The sequence below is a fragment of the Podarcis tiliguerta genome (genome assembly GCF_965153285.1).
Source record: "Podarcis tiliguerta genome assembly, chromosome: 1".
In the NCBI taxonomy this organism is placed as follows: domain Eukaryota; kingdom Metazoa; phylum Chordata; class Lepidosauria; order Squamata; family Lacertidae; genus Podarcis; species Podarcis tiliguerta.
In genome coordinates this window covers 123105455-123127852 of record NC_139534.1, presented here as the reverse complement: position 1 = coordinate 123127852, position 22398 = coordinate 123105455, and the positions used below count along the sequence as shown (strand labels likewise).

General features: G+C 42.1%; 1 protein-coding gene and 1 long non-coding RNA gene across 4 annotated transcripts; one reads left to right on the top strand and one right to left on the bottom strand.

The window, feature by feature from the left end:
* Positions 1 to 56: 56 nt before the first annotated feature.
* CLBA1 (clathrin binding box of aftiphilin containing 1) lies at positions 57 to 20633 on the bottom strand. 2 transcript variants are annotated; one of them, XM_083439220.1, is made up of 6 exons: positions 20473 to 20633; positions 14251 to 14955; positions 12105 to 12253; positions 10284 to 10413; positions 5737 to 5847; positions 57 to 2659 (listed from the first exon to the last, which is right to left on the bottom strand). In XM_083439220.1, the coding sequence occupies exons 2-6, from the start codon at positions 14725 to 14727 to the stop codon at positions 2492 to 2494; spliced, it is 1035 nt and encodes a 344-aa protein (XP_083295346.1). In that variant the 5' UTR covers positions 14728 to 14955; positions 20473 to 20633; the 3' UTR covers positions 57 to 2491. The 2 variants fall into 2 exon arrangements, with proteins under 2 accessions (XP_083295346.1, XP_083295347.1); XM_083439221.1 differs by lacking the exon at positions 20473 to 20633 and adding an exon at positions 20257 to 20404.
* Positions 2668 to 7332, top strand: LOC310677711. Of its 2 annotated transcripts, none has more exons than XR_014511376.1 (2): positions 2668 to 3477; positions 5932 to 7332. It is a non-coding gene; the product is annotated as an uncharacterized lncRNA (long non-coding RNA). The 2 variants fall into 2 exon arrangements; XR_014511377.1 differs by having other exon boundaries at positions 2668 to 4883.
* Positions 20634 to 22398: the final 1765 nt, after the last annotated feature.

The following is a 22398-nucleotide window of genomic DNA, read 5'->3' as shown; positions in this document are numbered from 1 at the left end:
CTGAGTGAATAGCTTGTAGGGCAGCGTTAAAAGAAAACATTTAACAGCAAAACCTCTATATTGTGAATAGTTTATTAAAGGCAGAGTTACAAAACTTATCAGTGCAGATTTGTTCTTTATCAACTGGCCTGTAAGAGGCGTAATTTTTCCAACTTTAAGCTTTGTCATGTTACAGGCCCTCATGCCATGCTAACTGGGTGCACATGTTCTGCTCCACTCATTGTTAAGCAGCTTTAAACAAAGGCAACTGGACACTGAATTTGACCTATTGCTATTAAAGTAATAAGGACACATACACAAAAAAGTTTCTCCTAAACTGACAATAGTGCCCACTGAGTTTTATTTCAGAACTGAGAACACAACCTATAAAATGTTCTATAAGCTACACTTACATGTAGATTATGCTTTGTTCATACCGGCATTGACTGCAGTGCTGGGATAGAGCCTTACCCGTCATCACTTGCCCTGACCCTTCAAGAGAAAATTCAGGACCAGCACCCATAATTAATGTCAGTGGATATGACAATAAGGCCTTCTAACATTTCATGGTTGTAAAACAGTTTCAGAATTTAAAATACGCTCAGTATAAAATAGAAGGAAGTAAACTTTCTCTTTCCGTGACAGAATGTTAAAAGTGTATCATAATTGCATGGGATAGAAGCAAGGTGAGCAATTGCTCTCGCTCTCTCTGCTCCTCACCCTGCCTTTTAGTCAGAGACAGACTCTCAAGTGCAATGCTTCCCAAAGTGGCAGTGCTGGAAGAAGTTACTCTCGACCTAATGTGGGACTGATGCTGCTAGGATGTAAATTATAAAGCATAGAGTGACACAGTGTAGCTAAGTGAGGGGAATGTTACAAGTAATATCAAGGTGGGGGCATAAAATATCTAATTTAGGTTAAAAGAGGGCTGTTTCTTGAAGTTTGAGAAGTACTTCCTAGTTCCTGGACTCCTTTGTTCTAGTGCAGCACTGTTCAAACCATTGGGGGTTTCTCAGAGAGGTAAAGTGGTACCTCGGGTTACAGACTCTTCAGGTTACAAACACCGCTAACCCGGCAGTACCTCAGATTGAGAAATTTACCTCAGGATGAGAATGCAAATCGTGCGCTGGCAGCGTGGTGGCCCCATTAGCTAAAGTGGTGCTTCAGGTTAAGAACAGTTTCAGGTTAAGAGTGGACCTCCAGAATAAATTAAGTTCTTAACCCAAGGTACCAGTGTATACCAAACCAAAATACAAACTTTCCCCTTTGACATTAAAGCCACACTACTTCTGCAATGTGCAACTGAAGAGGACTTTGAGGGTTGTATGCAATCATGCTGTTGATGTGCACACAAAACAATTTCCGCTCCCATAGCAGGGTCCTATCTCTATCTTCTCCTTAACATCTGCTCTGGAGAGGTGCCCCCCCCCGAGCAAATTTTGGGGGTGTATAGGGAATACAGGTGGGAGTATAGGAGGGTGATGGAAGTTCCACCTGTGTAATAATTGAATTCCACACCAAATATGCTCTGAGTTGTTCAGCTCAAAAAAGGGCAACTATGCAACTCACATGGAGTGAGTGCAGTCTCTGAAACACTCCCAACCAGACTGTGTTGGGAGTGACTAATCAAAGCCTGAAAGTCACTGCTTTAGTGTATGCTCCTTTTAAGATACATTGCAGAATTCTAGCAGAGGCCATAACATTTAAGGAGTTGAAAGGCCCTTAAAGGTTATTGGTGCAGTGCTATTATTAGAGGCCCATTCAACAAATATATTCAGGACTCAACCATTTTGGTTCATTCGTATCATGCAGAAGTATCCTGTCTTGGCATAAACGTTCAAGGATGTATTTATCTCTAATCCTAAAGGAGAAGGGTCAAGAGGGAAGGACAGTTGTTCAACAGTCTTCTGATGAGTTGCACAACAGGATGGTTCAGATGCAAACCAAGCAATATAGAGAAGTGTGGCTGATACTCAAGTTTGCCCATCTCCCCCAAAAGGCATTTCATAAACCAGTTATACTAGTGGAGGCACAGGACTGCAAGTAGGGATAAATAAGAGAGAAGTTAGGACAACCTGTACAGTCTTGAGTTAACCACAGAAATAGTGAGCTGGAGAAACAAAGGTTAAAAGGCACACAAACAACACACATTTTAATTTGGGGGCATAGTTAAAAAAGTTTGACAAATGCCATTAATGCTTAAAAGATAATGGCAGGATTGAGTTAGCAGAGCACAACCCATCCTTTGTTTATAACAGCTCAATTCTAGTTAGTTTACCATAAGATGTAACATGATTTGCCTGTAGTTCCTGGCAAAGGGACATAAAATCATAGAATTGTAGAGTTGGAAGGGACCAACCCAGTTCGTTTACTCACATCCCTGATGGTAGACTGAAATCAAATACACAGCTTAAGGTTTTATTTTCTTCCTCCTGAAGCTCTTCATTTTAAATTAATACAATATAAGCTTTTTAAAAAAAAATTGATCAAAACAACAGAAATATGTTGGTTATTAGCAAACATTGCTGCTAAACATTTTCATCTTTAGGCTTCGTGCAGTAAAAATCCTCTTCTTCTGTGGAACTGTGATATATTGCATATTTCCACCAGATGGGGTCTTCTTCAAGAAAAGGTTATAGGAAAAGAGATGGCTCTGTTTTGGAGCAGGAGATACAGAAAGCTGTGCCAAAAAACAAAGGAAAAAAGTAATGTGAGGGCCATTCACACATGACATGGGGGTGCAAACTGGGGTTGGCCAAAGGTGTATGGCAAGGTTTTGCAGCTAATTCAGGCTTATGTATATCAAACAGATGGCATTTCGCTTATTTTGTCTTTCACAATTTCTACAATGGCAGTCTCAAGAATACAAGAAGTAGCTGGCTAGCAATAGTGGTATCCTAAAATTTCCCAGAAAACGGGACACAAATGTTAAGCAAGCCAGCTTCATAGTCCATAAGCAACATCTCTTATACAAAGGAAAGGGAAAATACTAGCAGTGCACACACAAACATTCAGCAGACTGGATTCTTCAGAACTGTAGAAGGATAGGAGCTACAGATTTGGAATCTGAAACATTTCCCAAGTGACACCTTTCTCATCTCCCCACTGTTTTTTTGCCTTGTGGTTGGAGGCAGGGGACCACAATTTCTGGCTGGTGAAGCCAAACAGCATGGTTCTCATCTCTCCCACCCACCTCATCTCTCCTGACAAGCATATCACTCCTGCAAGCATGCAAATTTGGGTGGAGCCTTTGCAGAGTGGTGCCCAATAATCTTGCTCTGCCCTTTTGCAAGGGAAGGGCCAGTGGGCAGTGTACAAGGTTAGGTGCCACTGCAGAATATGCTCTGAACACCTTACAGCAATGACATGCAACACCCAAATCCTTTCATGAAGAAGCACCAACAAAAAGAGTGGCTGTTCTAAGGTATGTGTTTCTGCACCTTCCAGGAGTGGTGGCCAGTCTTCCCCACCTTTTCTGTCCCAGAGCAGGAAGGGTTGGCAAGCGTTTGTTTTATATTTTTGGTGGCTTGGCCCTGTGTGACCAACACTCTCCTGGCAACTTAGAAACAAACCACAACTTTCTTCCCAACATCAGAGCTAGGACTGTGGTAGGGACTACTGCACCACTGCTGGGATGATCCTTGTCTCTGCCACTTCCATGTTCTAAGGGAGGCTGGCAGCAAAATAGTTGAGACCTGGTTATGGACTATGGGCTTGCCATAATTTCATGGGAGTGCTGAGAACTCACAAAATATGGTACTGGGTGCAGAATTCATCCCCCTGAAGATTTAAGCTTTCTTTTCCCCCATTTTTTTAAATTTTAAAAGCTTCTAATCCATATGGGCATGAAGACGCTTCTAAGTGTATAGACAGGGCCTAGGGACAAGTAAACAAGATTTGTGGAATGTTTGATTTCTCAGTGCCTTGCAGGTCTTCCTATGCCTAGCAAAAACAACAAGGAGGAATACATAGAATAATTGTACAGATCATAGAATTTAGAGTTTCAGGGTGCAGAATATTAATATTTGTAGGATGGTGTGGAAGAAGAGTAGAAAAAGAGTTTGGATTTGATATCCCGCTTTATCACTACCCGAAGGAGTATGGACACTGCCCCATGTATTGGTTTCATATGACTTGGAACAGGGAACGTTTTGAGGAGATTTCCTCCAAGCAGCATCTACACACCAGAAAAATAGGCTACAAGACCCACCATTCAAGAAAAAGAAAAAGAAGAACTCCTCCACAAAATATAACTAGAATGGAGTTTTTTACAGTATCTTTGCCTTACACTTGTTCTTTAATGCCATTTTGCCTTCCTTCATGTCAACCAATGTTCCTTCAATCTCATGTCATAAAGAGCCCTGACACTATCTTTGTGACATCTTTTTCCAGTAATGTACAACCCAAACCTCTGAATCACCAGCTACTTGAAAGACCGGTTTGGCACAATTACTCAATCCATAGCTTTTATGGCACCTGTCCCCTTCATGCCGTTTCACTATATACTGTTGGTATCTGACAGTTCTTTCCCTTTTTCCAAGGTGTTTGTCAATGCCTTTTAAATTAGCAATTGGTCCTCCTTAGTTGGCAAAGGACCATTTCTGAGGCCAGCAAACCACAACATTGTAGTTCTGATAAAGGGTAGCTCAAATTGCCTAGCCAAGTTCACAGATCTTGTCAGGCTGCACTTGTACAACTACCCCTGTCTTCTGCTATTTGATTACTTAAAACCGAATGATCTGAAGCTCAGACCATCTGACTCTTAAGACAACATGATAACTGTGCATTGCACCTAGATTAAAGCAAGTAACAAGATAATGCAGCATGGCATGCTCTGATTCAGGGTTCTAGCCAGCCATGCCTTCTTGCAGGATACGCCATTTCATCCCTCCCCGCTTCCAATGGTGAGTCAGCATCCCAGGGCCAATCAAAATGCTCAGTCCTCATTGGGCTGTTCCCGTCTCAAAAATTGTTCCTTGGAGCTTACTAACACCTCCCCTCTTGTGCATGGTTGGTGGCATTTTGGCTACACGCACTGATAATGAGTTTTGTTAGTATATAGGAACATCCCCCAAAATTTGCAAAACCAGACAGAGTTGAGAGACAAAGCTAAGCAGGTTGCATTAGAAAATCACGGTATATTGACACAGGAAGATATATTACTAATCATGAGCTGTAAGTGAACATGATATTTAGAAAGATGACAGTGGGCTGGAAAGTTTCTTAAAATGACCTCTATCATACTAGTTGCAGCTCTGCTTATTTATTCCACCTGGTATTTTGCTAGACTTTACTAGGTTTGGTGCATCACCACACTGCAATTTGGTATGTAAGGATAACTACAGTCAGTGTGGCACAGCATGAATTGTGTTGTGCTTGGAATGAGCACATGTGGATTCCAATTACCATTAAGTCTATAAAGTTCCCCAGATAGCTTTGGAAATGTCACCCACCTCAACCTATCCTATACAGCTTTGCAAAGATACAAAGGGCAACCTGCATACGCTGGCCAGGGCTCTTTAGAAGGATGGAATATGAATTGGCTAACTGAAATATGTGTAGTCCTGAACTAAGGAAATCTCTTGGACCATAATATAGACAAGCAAAACACCAACAGGCGGGTGACTGATTGCATGGAACTTGTGCCAATTGCAAGGAGGATTAAGAGAAACATTGAAGATTACAGATACTTATTTGCAGTACACTAAACAGACTATACAAACAAATAAGAGTAATAGGATTATTTTCTATTCTCACCTTGGTTTGAATTAGTGCTTTACAAGTGCTAATGTTGAACTTGTCAACATTGGAATCTTCGTTTTCGCTAATGCTAGTCTCCAAAATATCATTCTTGCCTTCTGGAACAGCCTAGTAAACAGAAATCACATGAGATGCTTACAGGTAATCCAGATTCTGCAAACCTATTTAGAAATGTTAACTTTTTCTTTACAGATCACCATCTTTTCTATTGGATCAAGCTGAAACTAAATAGATGCAACTGGAAGCCCCCAGACCTGGAGCCCAAAGTAATCTGATGCAGCAGAGACTGCTGCAAAACAAAAACAAAACAGCAAGTGAGTTTTAACTTCTAACTGCCACATTGTACTACTGCTTAGATGACCTTATCCAAGTTATAACACCATCACTCTCTGCAGATCCTCACTCTCTTGCTAGCAACGGCCAAGGATGTAAAGTGGTGACAGGGAAAACACAGAACATCAAGATATGGGAAAACCTCCACTGTGAAGAAGGTGAATTCCATGTTATATAAATCCACTGTGCACTTGGAATACTGTGTACAATTCTGATTGCAAAAAAAAAAAAAAGATACTGTAAAGCTGGAAAAGGTTCAGAAAAGGGCAATCAAAATGATAAAAGGGATAGAGCAACTCACCTATGTGGAAAGGTTACATTTGGAGCTATTTAGTTTAGAAAGAAGGCGAGTACAGAGAGACATGTTCAGATGTGGCGGCACATATTCAGATTACACATTGTGTGGAGAAAGTGGATAGGGAGTGGACTGGGACACTAGAACCCAATGAAGTTGAATGTTGGAAGATTCAGGGAAGACATTTTTTTTTTTCAAACAGCGAATAGTTAAACTCTGGAATTCGCTCCCACAAGAGGCAGTGATGGTCACCAACTTGAATGGCTTTTAAAAAGGATTTTAAAAATTCATGGAGGATACATTTGTCATGGCTACTAGCTTAGAAGTTGAACGGAATCCTTTCCGGAAGTCTGTTTGACTTCCAAAACCTTCAGAAGCCAAAGCGTGGCTTCCAATTGGCTGCAGGAAGTTCCTCCAGCCAATGGGAAAATGCGGAAGCCCCATCAGACGTTTGGCTTCCAAAAATAGTTCGCAAACTAGAACAGTCACTTCCGGGTATGCGACATTTGGGAGTCAAAACTTCCAGGAACTAAGCTGTTCGACCTCCAAGGTATGACTGTATTCCCCATCACTTTCAGTATGCTCCTGTATAGTAGCTGAAGGGAACTGCAAGCAGATCCTGATTGAGTGCTTCCCATAGGCACCTGGTTGTCCAATGCAAGAACAAAATTATGGACTACATGAACCTTTGGTCTGATACAGCAGGACACTTCTTTGACTCTCTCCTTGGCCAAACCCTCACAGGACACATTTTAGCTTGCATTCCTCACTTCTCCATTTGATGCTTGGGAAATGGAATCATTACGTTCCTGCTGTTTGAGCCAGTGCAAATGCTGCACTAATGAAAAGTTTTCTGGGGTTTTTATATATAGCACTTGGAAAGGGCCTGGGATTGAGCCTAATTTCTACAAATTCTATGTGAAAACCTGCACTAAAAACGGATTTACTCTTCCTCATTTTAGAAACCAAGCTGCCTAACACTTTCTTTGTTTAATGTTTCAAATGTGCCAGGATCCAGAGAGCCTCATGCGCTTTTGTACATTGACATGGAGAGGTTCACCAACTCCTCACCCCACTCCCAGCTGTTGCCTCCATTCCACATTGCACATTCTTTGGAGAGTCTCCAAATCTCTAGGAGTGGCATCTCAGAAGATGGAAGACACCATGGACTGTTAAAGGGAAGAAAAAGTCCTGCAAAGCCCAAGCAAACGCACAGTCCACCACATCTAGCCCTTTGGCTCCTGGCCTCATTTACCAAGGGGCCAAAACTGCTTAGGAACACCATGATTTCTGGAAGAAATGCAAAGCCTCCCCTAATAATAGAGTCACTACTAATAATACAGATTCTGAATGAAAAAGGAGGTTTCATACTGCCCCCCCAAGCCCACCCTTGCAGTTCATATTTACAGTTCACACTTCATAACAGCAACAAATACAATCTTTTCCGTTGTTCTTAAAACATGCAGGGGTAAGCAACAAATTCAGAGCACCTCTGATGTCACTCATCTATGGCAGTCAGCGATGGTGAGAGGCCAGAATTGTGGAATGGGCATGGATGGAAGATGGGGTCAGATGCCCAGAGAAGGAACTGGGGGGAGAACTGGACTGCTTAATGGGCAGCGTGCAGAAGCAAAAGTTGGGAGAGGAGGGAGTAGGCTGGGGGAAAGAGGCAGGCCAGATATTTGAGGGGTCATTCATTACCTGTAGTTCAGAGCCCCCAAAAATGCAGGCCTTGTGTCAGCTTAACTGAGAGCAGGCCCAAATAAGTACTGCTGGCATCTCAGAAAAGGAGAAATAAAGTAAATTAAAAGTGACCCAAGTTCTTCTTATACAGATTAAAGTACAGTGGTGCCCCGCAAGACGAATGCCTCGCAAGACGGAAAACCCGCAAGACGAAAGGGTTTTCCGTTTGCAGAGGTGCTTCGCAGGACGAATTTCCCTATGGGCTTGCTTCGCAAGACGAAAAATGACGAAAAAAATTGAATTTTTTTTTTTGCTCCAAAACCCCTTATTTTGAATCGCTAAGCTGCTAAAAGCATTTTAGCAGCAAAACCGCTAATCCCCCACCCCTTAAAAAGCCGTTTTTAGCCCATAAATCGCCAATAGCGCTAATAGCGCTACTCCGTCAATGGGCTTGCTTCGCAAGACGAAAAAACTGCAAGACGAAAAGACCCGCGGAACGGATTCTTTTCATCTTGCGAGGCACCACTGTATACTTAAGATGGTATAATGCTTTTTAAAATTTTGTTTTTAAACTTATTTCTCTAATTTTGAAAAGCGGATATTCCAACATGGCATGGCAATATCTTTCTTATGGACTGAACCAGTGCTCATTTAAATCAGCAGAAAACCTCTACACCTGACTCACAACCAGAACCCTTGCATACAAGTTCTGCTAACCACTCCATCATGGACATACAGTACATAGTCAAGGTATTTTCTAACATTATCAGTTAAAATATCAAGGTGCAATTTAAAGTGCCCAGTTATGCCACACCATACTTAATATTCATTGTGTAATATTTTTTATCATCTCTATAGCTAGTCAAATGTTTTCAGTAGAGTAACTCAATAACAAGCAACAGTTAATAGCATGGCTTAACAAATATACTTGCCAGATTACCAGTGGTGTCCACCCCGCCCTCCCTCAAATTATGCAAAGAACTTGGGGTGGGAGTGTGGGGCTCATCTTACGCTTTGCAGTGGCTCTGCAGAAAGCAGAAGCAGCATGAAAGATTTGTGCTACTTCTGCCAAAGAGAGAAAGCAGGGCCACCCAAGACATTTAGGCACCTTGAGGCAAATTAGGAAATGGCATCTCCCTGTGAATCATCATTTGTTAAGGACCCCATATACATATACAGTGGTACCTCGGGTTACATACGCTTCAGGTTACAGACTCCGCTAACCCAGAAATAGTACCTCGGGTTAAGAACTTTGCTTCAGGATGAGAACAGAAATCGTGCAGCAGCAATGCAGCGGCAGCAGAAGGCCGCATTAGCTAAAGTGGTGCTTCAGGTTAAGAACAGACCTCCAGAACAAATTAAGTTCTTAACCCGAGGTACCACTGTATGTATGTACACACCCTCTTCCCCCTCTCTGCAGATCGCCTTCTTTCATTCACATCTATTTTTGCACATTGCCTCCACTCTGTTCTTTTTGGAACGCACAATAGGGCTCCCAGGAAGGGGAGAAGAGGGGGAACTTGCCAGGTGGCTTTCCCTCCCCACTGCCTCACTCCCCGGGTAATGTTAGAAAATCACCCCAGCCTGCAGCAGTTTCTCCAAGCCATGGCCAACACCACCTAAGTCACCCAGGCAAGTAAATGGGGTCCTGCTAGCTGCCCTGCATTGTGTGAGTAGCTGTTCTTAGCTCCATAGGTTATCACTAGTTCTCCTACTAGCTCTTACCTAAGGAGACTACAATATCAAGAAGCCATTGCAAAAGGCTCATCAGGGATGCTGAGAGTTGCTGGGGGTTCTCTGATTGGTTGCAAACAAGGAGCTGGTCTTAAAGGCACAGATGTGCTTTGTTTAATGAATGTTTTACTCAGGATGGGAGGGAGCTAGGGGAGTGGCACCCTGATCCAAATCTGGGTGAGTAGCAGGGGGTGAATCTGCTGCCCCTCTCAGCTCTCCAGACCTTGCTGCCCTGAAGCAATGGACTCACCCTGCTTCATGGGTGGGCTGACCCTGAGAGACAAGATACCTTAACTTCTCCATCCACTGGTACATGTGAAGGGAGGAGAGGGAATCAGTTACAAACACAAATCATGGCAAATAAGGAAAACCAAAATTTGTAGCTTCCCAAGTTTGGGAAATGCTATTTTTGTTTTCTCTGGTAACCTTAAGACCATAATATCTGTTAATCTTAAAAACAAAATGCCATGGTATTCTAGAAAATATTTCAGAAGAGTACCTTTTGATGAGCATCTACTCCAAGCACAGCTAGAAGGTTTTCGTGGTAATGAGATTTGTTCCAAGGACGTCTTAAACTGGAAGGGTTAGTGGATTGAGTAAGAGTTTTCCATAAGTTCCCAGAGTCAGTGCTTTAAAAGGAAATGCAATTCAGATTAATCCAAGATAACAAAACACATACCTCATAGCAAACCACGTTTTCTGCTTACAATTCAAAAGCAGTTCAAGTACAGCTGAAGAGGAGAAGCTAAACCTTTGTCACCCTATCAGAAGGATGGAATAGATGGCACATATGTACATATATATATTATATATATGCATATGATTTTTATGTATACTGCTTAGACACTTGGGTAGTTAAGTGGTATATAAATATCTTAAATAAATAATATATTCCTAATCTTCCAATCACCATAGCAAGCCTTAGACACAGGTAGTTCTTTGCCCTGTACTCCATCTATAAAGTGGTAGCATTTTGTTCCAATAAAGGCAGATATTCTTTAACCTAAAGCAGATTTCACATATTTTGCTGAATAGTCTGTTCAAGGCCATTTTGATAATTATATGTCTTTTGGCGGCTTCACATACATGTTTTAAATTAATCATTATGACTGCAGCAGCAAGTGGTGACTTACATGTGTGAATGAGTTTAACATATCCTTTCAATGGAGTCAGTTTACACATTCAGCTATCAAGCATTGCTTCCCTCAGAGTGACATGAATCAAGTACAGTACTGTATATGCATGTGTTTGCCAAATCTCAACATTAACTGTCCCAAAAGCCCCAAAGGGCTCATCTTTCAGGCAGGAAAACGAAGAGTATTAGTGACTCTCTAAAGCAGAGTACACTACCAAGCTGGAATTTGAACTCAGATTTATTTATTTTTTAAATTATATCCTGCAGTTCTAGAAGTTCTGACGCTCAAGTCAGTGCAAAGCATGAATTAAAAAACAGTCTGCCAAAAAGATGAAACTATAACATCCAACCTGCAAACCCACCAAACAAATACCAAATGAGACACTCCAGACATCTTAAAATAATCTAAAGCAAATGTCAAGGCACAATATAGTTCCAAGTCCATTCCCCAATGCTCAACTCTCAGGATTTGACTGAAGGCAATTGATTCAGCTGTCCAGCTGAGCCACTGATTACAGAACCACAGGAATCTAAGCAGCTACAGTAGCACAGGAACCGTTACTCATTCTACTTTGTAGCTAAAATGCATGCAGATTAATTCAGTAAATTGAATTTCTATTCCACTTACTGATTGTCAGCTTTTTAGTCCCATGATCAGTATGGTTAGTCAAAGTATAGGAGACTTTAAGATTACTACACTTCAAGGAAAGGAGGGTGAAAGTGGTGAATGGGGTGGAGGGGACAAAACTATTGGTCTTGTCCACTCAATCCATTGCAGCCTATCTTTGCATGCATTATTCTGTATTGTGCAAATAAATGATTATGCTGAAATTATATTGATTCAATAAATGGTACATACGTAAGTTATTCTAACATTAAAATTGAAAGAATCCCACAGAAGTTGCTCTCTTGAGGCATTAGGGAGAATCAACACAGTGGGCAGGGAGCTGTTACTGCCAAAACCAAAATAAGACATGTAGGAATAGGAAGCAATGAGGCAGTCAACAGGAATCCTGTTTTATCAAATGAACTCCCACTATTCCAAGCTACCAAAGTTCTAAATTTATGGTATATTCTTGTACCATCACCACATTTTCCAGCAACTTCAGAAGCCTTTCTGCCTTCCAGATACCAGCACAGCCCAAATCCTTGCACTAGATACAAGAACAATTATTAAACAGTTACCAAAGTTGTTTCGTTGTACATTCAGGAATGTTTGTGTCTTCTGTTTTTGTATGAAGTACTTGATCCAAGCTGCTAATTTTCTCCAAGAACTGTGGTACAGCAACTTCTGGAAAACTCAGTTTAATAATATCTTCAGAGCTGAGGACAGCCTGGAGAAAGCAAGTTAATGATTGAGGCCGATGCTTTGCTGTTTTATACAATGACATACAGCATAATTTCCTGCATCCTCTGAAATATTCCTCCTTACTTCCTACCAGAGAGCTAAGTCATAAGAGGATTTCAGATATACTTGGACAACTCAACACTACACAATCCCAGGCCCAATCTATTATCCAGGATAGGGAAAATACTGTGATACTCTATTAGAGGGTAGCCAATGTAGTGCCTTCCAGATGTTGTTAGGCTCCAGTGATATGGGAGGGGTTTCCAAAAAAATGTTTTTGTTTTAGTGCTTAACTTTTTTGTGGAAAAGTTTCCATTTCATAAGTTTACTAGTGTTGGAACCCCCACACTGGCTACCCCAACTCTAATGTACTGAACAAACCCATGCAAGACTGGAGGCTCCCACCTCTGTGTAACTATTCGGGTCTTACAGTCATTCTTACAATGCTGTAGAAAAACTTAAGAAGTTTCAGTCTTATCTAGTTATCACCTCTGTGCACAACATCCTCAACTCATTGCACCATCTTGGAGGTCCCCCATCTTTTGTACAGACATCTATGGTGATTTTTTTTAATCAACATGTCTATCTACTCAATTAATCACTGCCATTTTATTGTTTTTATTCTTTAATAATAGACAATACAAAGGAGGAAAAAATGTGTTGGAATGACAATTAGAGGAGGGGAAGCTATAAATATCTCATTTGAAATGTATCGGTAATGGGTGTTAACACACTACCATTTAATTCACTGATGACTCTACATCCAATGGGATGATATAATGGTTGCCCAAACAAAAATCCCAGAGGCCACCACAATCAATAAGATTAAACAGCCAGTGGGCAAGTACCGGTAAGTTAGAGGGCTACATAGGTAATAGAGAAGCAAAAGTGCTCCAGGAAGCAGAAGCAGCTGCCACCAAGGAAACAAAACCGAACAGCAATCATAGGCAAGGAGAGAATTGGCGGGGGAGGTTGCCAAATGAACAGTAAATATTAAAACCGAGGACTTATCAACAGAAGTCTACTTATAACAGCAGTTGTAATGTCACAAGGGAAAAATGTGTGACAGCTGAAGGTATGTGCTCCTTACTCATTTGCATGACTCTTACTCATGTAAGTAAGCTCACTGGAATTCACACAGTGCCTTATTCTTCTTAAAAGGGTACCTGTGTGACTAAGGATTAGGTAATCACAAATGGGAGCTGCAACAAACAGAGTGCTGCTGTTCAGGATGCCAGCTATGTCTTATTCTAGAATTCTCCATTCCATCTCCAGTCTGTGAGCTTTTCATGGCCACTGAGCAAGCTCAGTTTTCACTGGGCCATTTTGGGGGGTTTCCCCCTGACTTAGGCCTTTCCTGCCCATACGTTTTCATTTATTGGCACTTCTGCAAACCTTTGGGCTTTCCCAAGCCTGCTGGTATATTGCACTTGTATTGTGATGGTGTTCTTTTAGCTACGTAACAGCCTCAGCATCAAAAATGGAGGGAATGATAGTTTTGTTTAATATCAAAATGGTTTCCATTATATGAAGATCTATTTAATATTTAAAAGTTCTTAACGTTTTGAGTTGCAACAAAATACTAAACAAGAGTCAATTTCACAAGTTTCATTCACAGTTAGACCAAAAATTCTATAGACCAAAACTGATTGTTGCATAGACACATAATGCTTGCACTGGGAGATGGTAGCAACAAAACAGGAAAAGGGAGCCATTTGAAGAATGCATCTGTTTAAAATATATTTCTACCTTTATCATATTCAGTTGTACTATTGTTTACCATATAGCAAAATTAAAAAAGGAAGTGAACTGATGTTGCCATCAGTTCCTTACTGCATTTAATGAAGCAATGTGTTTTAGTTCCGTGTTGCCAAATATTTAAAGGTGACACCATGGAAACTAACAAAATGTATAGCATTCTTAGACAGGAGAGAACAGGACTCTGAAGAGGAGGTGGATCATTCTGAACTTATTAAAACATACCTTCACTGAAGTGTTAGCAAATGTTTCTTTTCTGTTGTGTCCAGTTGTTTTGGAAAAGAATTGTCTGCATGAGGTAGTAAGGCAGCTGTCACTGACATCCGCATCATTTGTGTAAGTTTGTTTTCCATTTGGCTTCTCCAAAGACTCCAAGGTGTTGCTTAAATTTTCCTGCTTGACCTCACTGAAACCTTCAAAGTCACCCCAAGTACTGCTGGATTCCACCAAGCTGGTGTCAGGACTCTCCAGCGATGCTTCATAAACCCTTTTGTCACCACACTGGACAGGAAGGCTTTTCTGAATCATTTCCAGTTCTGAGCTTTCATCAAAATTTCCATTTTGGTTTAGACAACGTACATCAGTTCCACTGCTGTTTTCACTGAGAGAGGTGGCACCCGTCTCTGTTGACAGAGGTTTCAAAATTGACTGGCTTGAAACTTCCGCACCACTATGTATTTCCACTAAATTCTGGTCTTGCATTTTTCTGTTATCAAAACAATAAAATTCATGAACATCAACCAAAAAACATGGCTGATAGCAAAAGACAAAACCGTTAATGTTTCAGAAACATAATGGGTACTTCATTGTGCCTTGAATAGCTTGCAAAAATGTAGCTTAGCAAAACAGTGTGTCCTTCAAGGTCTCGCTAAGTCATCAATGCAGTGCTTGTTTTTCAGTCTTAACTTGCTTCTCAATCCAGATTTCAGGCTGCAAAAAAAGGGTTATAAATAAAGACCTTTCTGATAATGCTGTGTGTAAGGCTTACAAAAGATAAACGATTAGGCAAGAAAAACGTTCATGCTTGGACAAATACATTCCAATGCAATGCAGTGAATTCTTGCAAGTACAGAAACATAACAAAAAGATTAGCCCGGCTGAATTTTTACCTACAGCGACTGGGATTTGTGTTTCTCCAATAGCAGCCTCTTGTGTGACATGGTGAGCTGCTTTCAAAACTGCGGTCTTTCAACACACTTTGTACCATGTGATTCACTGAGCCACCTATGAACACTACAAATCCGAAGGGGCTTAATCATATTTCCATCTCTGCAGGAAACACTGGAAATGTAGTGGAGGGAGATAAGAATCTCTAACATAACTGTGAGCACCTTAAACTATAATTTGCTGGATTTTTGGGAGGAGGGGGAGAAACAATTGTTAGAACATGTCATAAAACTGATATGTTTGAATGAAAAATACACCTGTCTTCAATAATTTTTCATTATTCAAGTAAAAAACCTTTATCATATGCTCCTAAAGATATTTTAAACTAGCTTAAGAAACCTGCATAGGAAACATGCACAGGGCAAACCTATACATGTTTACTCAGAAATAAGCCCCCCCCCCCATACTCAGTGGGATTTACTTCAGATAAGTGTATACAGGATTGGGCCCCAAGCCACAGCACAATAGGCTATTTTCCTGCCTAAAGATATTCCCATATCTCACCAAATAAACCTTGTAAAACAGATTCTCTACAGCCTTACGCTCCTTAAAAGCTAGCCTTCCTCAAATAAAACCCCTCTAACAAGTTGGGAAACATTGTTGAGTAAGGTGCACCCAACAGGGGAACTGCTTGGTGTTTAAAAATATAATTCTAGGCTAGCAAGTGATAAAATAAGGTGACTGAAATCTGCAGAACTAGCAGCATACTCTTTGGCAGATGTGGTTTTTAATGTCAATGCTTTGGGGTTTTTGGTTCCTCTTTGTATTTGCACACAGTCTGCAACTACACAAACCAAAATGAAATAAATGTTGGGGAAAGACCCCCCCCCACTCCCAACCCAAGAAGCAATATGCTGGGGACCATTATGTTCTCTTTGCATGAATAAGAGCATTCAGCTATAGTGTGGAGTTAGGTTGTCTCACTGTGGAACTAGGGTTTTTTTTTTCTCTTGTTGGTGAAACTATTCTTGTTTCTGAGACCTATATTTACAACTCATAATTCAGAAAGAAGTTACCACAAGTTGCAAGTAGGTGACTTCTCCCCTTTCTCCCCTGATAGAGCAAGCAGACATTATTATTAGAAGATGATGTCACCTTTTCCCAGCCGTTCCCTGAATAATTTGTAGTGGAATCTATGGGATAATTTGATGCCAATCTGTGCAGGCTTATCACTGTATTTTTGGTCTACTGTAGATATCACTATTCTCCTGTTGCTGACAGAATGAGAAATGGAGGGAATGAGATGCTAACCTATAGAATCAGCTTAAATGGCTAACACAATTCAAGCTTCCAAGTCACCTCTGATTTCAGAAAATTGTGGGGAGGAGCTCAGTGTTGCAGCACCTATTTATAATTGGTGATGCCGGAGATCAAGGCTAACAACCTTTTGCAAGAGAAGTATTTCCAGTAGAGCTGAGCTGAAATTTTCTCTCAGAAAATCTGAGAATCTTTTATTTTTTGCCTGGGGGGCGGGGGGGGGGGGGCTGAAGAAAAAGAACAGAGGGCCATTTTGCCAAATATTCTCCACCATTTTCCTTCCAGAATGCCCTACAATGACACTTGATCTGGGGTCAGTGGAGAATGCAAAATGGTTGCCTGGCTGCCGACACAGTTGCTCCTGGCAGCAGTACCAAAAAGAACCTTAGGTAAAAAGAAAAAAAAGTCATGTCACTACCAACTGTTGGAGAAGTTCTCTTCTGCCCTTGAATATTCAGCAAAATTATTCCCCCATCCCCTCACCCCCATTTCACCACCCATGAATAGGGTACAGATTTTAGAAGGCCATTGTTGCTCAGCTCTAATTTCAGGAATCAAGCTTGTGGAAGAACTCTTTGCAAAACCGTGGAGAGCCTTTGCCAGTGAGGAGTAGACTAGCACTGTAAGGGTAGATGAACTAACTTAAAGGGAGATTTGAGGGTTCATAGAGTTTAGTGCACAAGGCTGGAAATTAAGAGGCATAGTCAACCAGCTTGTTAACAATGAATGTATGCAGACTCCTAGGAATTTGAAAGATTGTTTCCAACCTAGGTGTTAAACATTCCTGTTTGTTGCCTTTAAGTGCAGGAAGCAACACATTACATTTTGAGGCAAGACTTTTTCTGGCATTTATATTTGGAGGTGCTAACAACAGCGGATTAAATAAAATAGGGCATCCTGCATGCACAGAGCTGTATCAAAAACCACTAAAAGACAAATTCCACTGCCAGTCACAACAGCTGCATGCATTCTTGGGGCAGATTCTCACCATACATATTAAATTACATATGGGGAATTATTTTCGAGTCAAAAGATGGATTGCCTGGGGTTGTCTTTGAGTGGGGCTATCTCTCTCTCTCTGTCACCCCCATTTCCTCTCTCCCACTCCTCCCTTTTCTCTTCTTCACCAGAGTCTATCTGCACAAATTAGGCCTGAGGCTGCTCTAGGAAGGCCACCTCTAGTTTCAATTTCTAGTGAAGTTGTTACTTTGAGTTGCTTTTTTTAAAAGCTCCCACTCCCAGTCTCATTTGGCATCACACACCATCGTTGTCACCTCAGTTTTACACTAGGAGATGAACTGAGAAAATGATACATATTGATTTACCATACAGTATTTACTCAAATCTAACGCTCACCTTTTTTGGTTGCAAAAATTAAGGTGTGGATTAGATCCGATAGCACATTCACCAGCAAATACTATTTTGGTTTCAAGGTTCTGAAAACTGAGGTGTGCATTAGATTAGATGGTGCATTAGACTGAAGTAAATACAGTATCTGTACTCTTAACTTCTGTTAACTTCTTCACCATGTTGTAATGAGTTTAAAAGTTTTAAAGAAGCCAGTGGTTGAATAATTGAAGCATGTGAATGGGGTGTTAGGATAGGTAACTTTCTAAGCAAGCCATCAAATGTCAGAGAGAACATGTGGAAAGCATTTTTAAAAATTCATTTATATAATGGGGATTTATCTGTTTGAAGTACAGAAAGATCTGATACATAGCAGTTGCAAAAATGAGCTGTCCATTCCCCCCACAATGATAAGCTCTCTAAGGCAGCAACCTTCTAATTTTTGAGTATTAACATTTGCTAGAGGTTTTTAAAAACCTTTTAGAAGCTATTGTAAATAAATAAACAAGCCTGCACACTGTTTTGAGATCAGTTATTAGGACATGCAATAACTGATCACCATGACACATTTCCCTAGTGTGAAAAGGTACTTGTTAAATAGATCAAGTCTTATTAATGATCCATTTTGACACATATCCGAACAAGTTAAAAAAAGAGTAATGTTCTTTGGGCGATAAACCTGTACACATTCACTGAGGCAGAAGTCTGATGAAGAAAGTAGGACATGCCACAGAATTAGGCTGGTGCTGCTCTCCTCAGCTTCAAGCTACTGTCTGCAGTAGAGTTTAACAACACCACCATTCTACCTCACACTTTTTCGGTGAGAACTGTCAATATATGCAAAGTGACCTGAAACAGGAAAAACACTATAAATCAGGGGTGGGGAACACATGGCCCTCCAGAAGTTGTTGGACTTCAGCTCCCATAAGCCCCAAGTAGTGTAGCCAATGATCAGGAATGATGGAAGTTGGAGTCCAACAGGTTCCCTATCACTGAAAGATAGATAAGATATATTTTAATGTGATGCTACACTTTTATTTATGCCAACTGTATACTGCTCAGGCACCCACACTTTCATTAAATCATTAAAAAAAAAATACAAGAAACAATTTACATTTTCATCTGGGGTTGTTTTTTTTTAAATTAACTGCTGAGCTTTGGATTATTTTTATACATTTATTTACACCCCACCTTTCCCCCTGATGGAACTCTGGCAGATTAACTTGCTTCGTTCAGTTCAAGAAGTTTGTGTGTGTTTCTAGCTCTCCATTTTAAAACTTAATGGTTTGTACATGGGTTTACAGTGGTACCTCGGGTTACATGCACTTCAGGTTACATACGCTTCAGGTTACAGACTCCGCTAACCCAGAAATAGTACATCGGGTTAAGAACTTTACCTCAGGATGAGAACAGAAATTGCACGGTGGCAGGAGGCCCCATTAGCTAAAGTGGTGCTTCAGGTTAAGAACAGTTTCAGGTTAAGAACAGACCTCCAGAACAAATTAAGTTCTTAACCCGAGGTACCACTGTATGTATGTACACACCCTCTTCCCCCTCTCTGCAGATCGCCTTCTTTCATTCACATCTATTTTTGCACATTGCCTCCACTCTGTCCTTTTTGGAACGCACAATAGCGCTCCCAGGAAGGGGAGAAGAGGGGGAACTTGCCAGGTGGCTTTCCCTCCCCACTGCCTCACTCCCCGGGTAATGTTAGAAAATCACCCCAGCCTGCAGCAGTTTCTCCAAGCCATGGCCAACACCACCTAAGTCACCCAGGCAAGTAAATGGGGTCCTGCTAGCTGCCCTGCATTGTATGAGTAGCTGTTCTTAGCTCCATAGGTTATCACTAGTTCTCCTACTAGCTCTTACCTAAGGAGACTACAATATCAAGAAGCCATTGCAAAAGGCTCATCAGGGATTCTGAGAGTTGCTGGGGGTTCTCTGATTGGTTGCAAACAAGGAGCTGGTCTTAAAGGCCACTGTATGTTCAATTTCACAGTGGCAAACCTCCTCAGGGGCGCTTTTACATCCTGAAAGGCAGCTCAGAAGAAATATCTTATAACAAGTAGGCTCAGCTAGGTAGAGCACGAGACTCTTAATCTCAGGGCCCTGGGTTCAAGCCCGCACCGTGGGCAAGCAGGGATTGGACTAGATGACCCCCAACTCTGGCAATCCTATGAAGTATTAACAAACCATTCAGCTTTAAGGGGCACCTATGTTTTGAAACCGAAGGCTTTTGTATATGGCAATTATTTTTATTTTTTATAAAGAGAATTAAAGAATTCATAGGCACGCTTTTAAATTCTGAGAGGCAGAACAAAATAATACTTAATTTGAGGAATAACATTTTAAAAACCAGTTAAGTTTTACAAGAACAACGACAAGAACAATGCGGCGTTATCATTGGGAAGCCTTAAAATCTGCACTGCCTGCTGAACAGCGGTTATTTAGGCTGCCTACCTGCTGTCTACCCACCTCCTCCACCTTCCCTTTCGCCCCCTGCTCGGCGGAAGGGAGCTCGAGCACCTCGGCCTGAGGAGAAGGAGGCGGTGGCTGAGCCCCAGAAGGCCCGCGCGGTGAGGGAATAGGGAGCCAAGTGAGTGACCGTTAGGGAGGCCAGTGACGAAAAACGGGGAGAGAGCGCGCGCGCGCGCGTTGAGGAGGGGGGTCGCTTACCTGCTCCACCTCGCGCACCTTCCTCCCTCAACCGACAACGGCTCTCTGACAGCTCCTGGGAAAGAGGCGGGGGGGCGGGGCAGGACGCAGGTGCCGGCCTGCGCGCGTCAGAGAGGCGGACCCGATTGGCTGGGTTCGCCAGACGGGGGGCGGAGCTTGAGCCTGGCACAGCGCGTTCTTCGGGCGCGGGGGCGGGGCATAGGAAACCGACAAACACACAAACACAGCGCGCAGGCACGCGGGGGCGTGGCCTAAGGTGTTGTTGGGACGGATGGAACCCGCGGGGGGGGCGGGACGCAGGTGCCGGCCTGCGCGCGTCAGAGAGGCGGACCCGATTGGCCGGGGTTCGACTGACGGAGAGGGGGGTGGAGCTTGAGCCCGGCACAGCGCGGAGGCGGGGAATGCAAAGCGGGCCCAAACGACGCACGCACGCACGCGGGGGCGTGGCCTAAGGGTGGGAGGGTAGCCGCGCCGCGCGTGCTAAGGGTGGCCAGCATTTCAACCATAGAGATAGGAAGCCGGAAGAAGGGTAGAGTTGCACGCTGTCTAAAACTTCTATTTCTGCAGAACGAGATAAACTATAATAAGTGGGAGAAAGCAGCACTGGCCATTGGGCCAGCTTTTCCCCTGTGTCTTCCTTAATGAGGCAGGGTTTCTTCAGCCTTCAAAAGGCGTATAACGGCTGGAGCATAGGGCTCTATCTCAAAAGGTATTTCTAAAAATTAGGACGGACACTTTGGAACTCCCTGCCTCTTGATATAGAGGCAGACGCCTTCCCTGTATTCTTTTTGGCGCCTGCTGGACATATGCCTATTTCGATAAGCCCACCCGGATGTTTAGAGAGTTTGTATGAGTTTTAATTTGTTTTAGTCTGTTCGGTTGTGGTTTTAACTTCCTGTATATTTTTTAAAAATTATGGTTGCAATTATTTTCTTTTAAGTGATGATTTTATTGTCTCATCTTTTTTTGTGAACGGCTTTGAAGTTTCTTCTACAATCAAGCGGCATTTAAATTTTGTGGAACAGAATTAATAATAAATAAATAAATAGCATGTCTATATTGTGCGGAGGGAGGGGGAAGCTGTGGCTTACAACAGTCCTACAGTGTAGTCCCTGGTTCATATTTCAGATTAAAGGAGAGGTTGGCTCTGATGTACAGTGAAACAACAACCACGCACTATGCCCTTTGGATTGAAACAAAAGTCAGTCTATTCAAAGTTTCCCTTGCCCTCTCCTAGCCCAAGTACAGTGCTTGACCGCATGTAGAAACCTTGTGCCCTGTCGACTTGCATGCAGACAGATACATCACACCTTCAGTTCTGCAATTCTAGGCCTGGCTACTCAGAAGTGTGTGTAAACGACTGCAGCATATATGTGTGTGTGTATCTAAACCAGCATATTTCTTTTTACTCGAAATAAGTTCGGAGAACACCATATCCTATTTGCCTACCGCCTTTTGTTTCTGGTTGGACACACTGCCCGTGCCCAATCACAGCTATGCTGAAATTCTAGATTTCCCCGTTGTCTTCTGTGAGCAGCTGTTACTTCTGCTTCAGAGGAGCCGGAAAAAAGGAGAAACCAGGAAATTCCACCTTCAGACCACAGATTCTATGACTCATCCTCCTCAAACCCCTTGCTTGGTGCAACAGTTTCGCCTGATGAAGAGGGATGGAGATTTCAATCATTCCCTTTCTGTCTCAAGAACGTCCCGCTCTGAAGGCCTTGGCCTCAGCTTGTAGTCAGAGAGGATAGAGCTGTACCATCATGAGCCCAAGTTTGGATGACCAGCTTCGCTTCTGAAATATACTCGGAGTCAAGAGTGGATTTCATGCTCTTTATTCAGCTCATAGTGGTGAGGAGGAATGGAAGTTCCCCCAGTGTGTCTGCTTTATATACATTATTTACACAATGGGCCCCATGTGATTGG

Excerpts from the sequence above, each read along its gene's own strand:
- CLBA1 (XM_083439220.1), bottom strand. The coding sequence starts at position 14,727 with ATGCAAGACCAGAATTTAGTGGAAATACATAGTGGTGCGGAAGTTTCA. Across the intron at positions 12,254-14,250 it reads TTGCTAACACTTCAGTGAAG|GCTGTCCTCAGCTCTGAAGA; the intron begins GTATGTTTTAAT and ends TGCTTTCTCCAG. Across the intron at positions 10,414-12,104 it reads TGTACAACGAAACAACTTTG|CACTGACTCTGGGAACTTAT; the intron begins GTAACTGTTTAA and ends TTCCTTTTAAAG.